At 41.1% G+C, this 3989-nt stretch overlaps 1 protein-coding gene across 1 annotated transcript; it reads right to left on the bottom strand.

Annotated features, from left to right (window-relative positions):
• Positions 1 to 1073: 1073 nt before the first annotated feature.
• Positions 1074 to 2066, bottom strand: ch25hl2 (cholesterol 25-hydroxylase like 2). Its single transcript, XM_010782198.1, has one exon. The coding sequence runs from the start codon at positions 2055 to 2057 to the stop codon at positions 1155 to 1157; it is 903 nt and encodes a 300-aa protein (XP_010780500.1). The 5' UTR covers positions 2058 to 2066; the 3' UTR covers positions 1074 to 1154.
• Positions 2067 to 3989: the final 1923 nt, after the last annotated feature.

Here is a 3989-nt window from a genome sequence, read left to right as displayed (position 1 = left end):
ATAGGTCATCACAACAGAGATAGGAACCACACAATACATTTCCTGTGTGTTATCATTCAATATGCTTCTGCCCCAAGATAAACATGTGTAACTGTTGTTCAAATACAGATGAATCTGTCAAAACAGGTGTTGCTGCTGTGTTTTCCTGATAGGTGCTGATTCATGTGGGGAGGAAATGGGACCTCTGCTGGTTTGTTTGTGGGAATGCAAGTCATACCACATCTATATGGAACCTTTTTCTAGCACATTTCATCTGCAAAGCTTAGAAAATAAATCAGGATATTTAGTTATTTAGTAAGACTAATAAATAAAATAATTTTTAAACATTTAAAAACCGGGCGGATAAAGATACTACAAAGGTAAAGTAGTCAGTCAGTTTACAATTATTTTCTTAGCCACAATCCTTTTGCATTTATATTTAATCAAACATCTGAAATCAACTTAAAAATCTCTTTACTCTCATATAAACTTCTATTGATCCAATTCAGTAAGATATAGAATATAAAAGAAAAACTGCATTGGACACAAAGACATTATTGCAACTTTATTGGTCATTGTTGTATCACAAAGGTAGTCTTTTGGGGGGATTTCTTATTAGAACTCTTCCAGTTTTGTATCAAAGACAGTCACAGATTAGCATTGCATTCACACATCATACTGGGGTGCAACTAAAAGGCTGCTATTCATTCTTGTGAGTGAGAGGGTCAGTACAGAGGAGGGGGCAGGGACAGTGTACGAGCTAACGTGTGTTTAATCATTCCGACGGATCACACTATCTAACATTAGCGAATCCTAGATAAGGGCTCAAAACATGTTAGTCATGTCTGGAAACTGACCTGAGAATGCCATAACATTACAACACATTAACATAAATGGGACATCTCTATGAATGAGAGATACATGTGCAACAGTATAGACAAAACAGATATAAAAGATAATCCTTACCAACAGTTTACCATAGAGTCAAATATTGACCTGATAAAAGATTCTAAACTGAGAAAAATCATCTTAGTTCAGTGGAAAAATACAGTGAGTCAATATGAGAATATCAAAAAGACAGGAAAAGAAAACAGGTAAAGAGGTAAACTGGTTTGAAAAAACAACTGTGAAGTAAGATAAGGTACAAGAGAGGCAGTGAAAAAGCCATTGAGAGATTATTTGAAGCGCTTTAGTTTTCTCTCCCTTTCATCTCGACTTGCTCCCCTGGAGCGGATGGGGGGAGTTGGAGGGGTGTCGGTGCCTCCCAGCCAGTCCCAGTGAGAGAAGAACGGGGCGAAGTGAGTGTTGGGCCGCCGGTGGTGAGCATCATGCTTGGGTGCGCCGCCCCAGAGGCCAAAGGGCACCACGTTGTTCATGGACCAGGGGAAGTCGTAGCCGCAGTGGTCCTCGGTGGAGATGTAGATGTTGAGGACCATGAAGCCCCATGTTGTGAGGCAGTGGCACTGCAGCAGGAGGGGGTCAATTGTGGTCCAAAACCCCACGCTGAACAGCTCCCAGCCGGACATGTACTGTGTGACGAGGCTGAAGGGCTGGTGGTAGCGGTGGTGCACGGCGTGGAACATGTGGTACAACCATGGAACCCGGTGGTGCAGGAGGTGCCACAGGTAATACTGGGAGTCAAAGACAATCATGCAGGCAAAGATGCCCAGGAAGAAGCTGCACAGAGTGGGGGCCTCGCAGGGCAACGGGACGGGGGGTCTCCACAGCCACTGGGCAACAGCAGCGGGGAAGATGTAGAGCAGATGGTTGTAGATGGTGACACCCAGTGTTGTCCAGATGTCAGGCCAGGTGACCGGGGTGTCCGGATGGAGCCTGTAGCGGTTGATGCATGGCCAGGTGGGGGCCAGCAGGTCAAGCATGGTGTAAAGGCTAACCACCAGGAAGTAAGTGGTGATGGAGAGGACCACGGGGAACAGAGGGCTGGCCAGGAGATCACAGTGGTTCTGTTGGAGGTAGTCCCACGCAGGCTGCAGGAACACACCATTGGACTGCCAGCTTGTCCTGTTGTCCTCATCTGACACACAAGATAAAGTTCTGAGTAACCTACCTGTGCTCATCACTAACCCGGCTTTCAATTCCAAAATAAAATAAAATTTGAAGGTCTAAATGAACAGAATGATCCAATCAGCTTCCTCGGATAGTTTAGCTGTGCCAAATGGGACTGGCTGACTGTCTTAGCCTCTTATATGTTCAAGCCCAACCTCCGCTCCCCCCAAACTCCCCGTTTCTTAAAAGAAGGCTCTCTTTAAAGACCCTTTTTCATGGGCACAAGGACTCCAGCCAGGACTCGCTAGCGGGGCCACACTAGCTCTCATTTCTGTCCCAAATCCTGGAGAGAGGGCTTCCGTTTACTTGTGATGTTGATTATGATGTCTCGGTCACGTAGAAGTATAGGAGTTGTGTATTTGATTAGATGTTATAATGAACTAAATTAATACATCACGCATTAAACACTAAGTTAAATAATCTCAGCTGCATGTTAAAAAGCAGCCTGTTAATGTTTATGTCTTTATCATCCTCATATTAAAAACACACGCACGCTCACGCACGTACATGCATACACTTAGAGTCAGAACATGTGCCCAAAAGAGTAATTAATCATTAAGCTGTCAAAGGAGACATGAATTCAAAAGCACTTTGTTTCTGGTGGTGGATGGTGATTGGCTGACTGCTCAATTTGAGTTTGTTTACAGAAATAATAACATCTCATTGAGTTAAACTAAACTGGCTTCTGTTTCTATGGTGTGACACAATCATTTTAAGAGAGCTGATAGCCGTCTGCTTGTTATTTAGACATTCATCATTTGTATTCTAAAATGAGCCATTCTGTATAATAAGTAGTATGAATTTTTCTCATACACTGTAGCATTGCATCTTTTACATAATTGACATTAGTTACATAACAATGTGAGAGCTTTTTCCAACACTTATTAATAAACAGAAATTGAACTTATGACTAGTATACTAAAATATTGAATCTTTTTATTTTACAGTTGAATTAGTGCAATGATGCAAAAATATTGAAAGATTTTCAAACGGTTCTCAGAAAACAATAAAATACAATGAAACATTTCAGAAAACAATTTCACCACAATAGGGCATTTTAAAGCTATTCTGGAGCTGGCAGTGATAATAACCTAATTTCATCAGCAGTTTGAGATTTGCTTTATAGGAAAGGTAAATGTCCATTTGTCCATAATGCCATGAATACAAAACAGACAGACAAGTTGAGAACTACATTTAATCATGATAAATACAATTGCATCATTGCCTTACTTTGCGGGTTTGTTGCAATATACGTTTTTCACAGAGAGGAGCATTCAAAGTCAATGTGGACGTTAGTCACAGACTTATAACTAAAAGGCATTTTAGAGACAGGATACAAAAGTAGTGTGTGCAGTTACAACAGTGGGGGAACACAAACTGTATGACCAGCATACTTTCTGATGCCACTGATCAGCCAATAGAGGGCAGTAAAAATCCATTCTTCACCAAAGACACAGCTACAGATGACGCTTGAGAAGAAATGCAACTGGATTTGAAAATAGTTCTACCAGTCTTACTCTAAAGACAAGCTAGAGAACCCAACATTGGGTGCACTGAGGAAATTTCTTCCTCTTTTTCACTATGCTGGTTACAATATGTAACCAATCAATAACATATTTGAAGAGTAAAAACGCAAAAGGCCTATTAGATTACTGAGGTCACTGATTCATTGACAACACAGTGAGATCTGCTTCAGGCTCAAAGTCAAATTAAACTGTCAAAGTCACAGTCCAAAATTACTCATGTATAAAAACTGGCCACTGACTTATTGACTCCTAAGATACAAAAGTATTGACCATTTTTAAAACCGAGTACGGCTGTTTGCGCATTGTCAAAAACAATAAGATGAAGTTGCTTTAATGCCTGTTTGAGTCAATAAAGACGATCACAAACCTACTTTTGGTTTTGTTTTACCACCTACCAGACAGTTGTTGGTTGAGAAA

This window comes from Notothenia coriiceps, unplaced genomic scaffold (genome assembly GCF_000735185.1).
Source record: "Notothenia coriiceps isolate Sejong01 unplaced genomic scaffold, NC01 NC01_scaffold00024373, whole genome shotgun sequence".
NCBI lineage: Eukaryota > Metazoa > Chordata > Actinopteri > Perciformes > Nototheniidae > Notothenia > Notothenia coriiceps.
The sequence above is the reverse complement of the archived record's forward strand: the minus strand, read 5'-3'. Positions and strand labels throughout refer to the sequence as shown.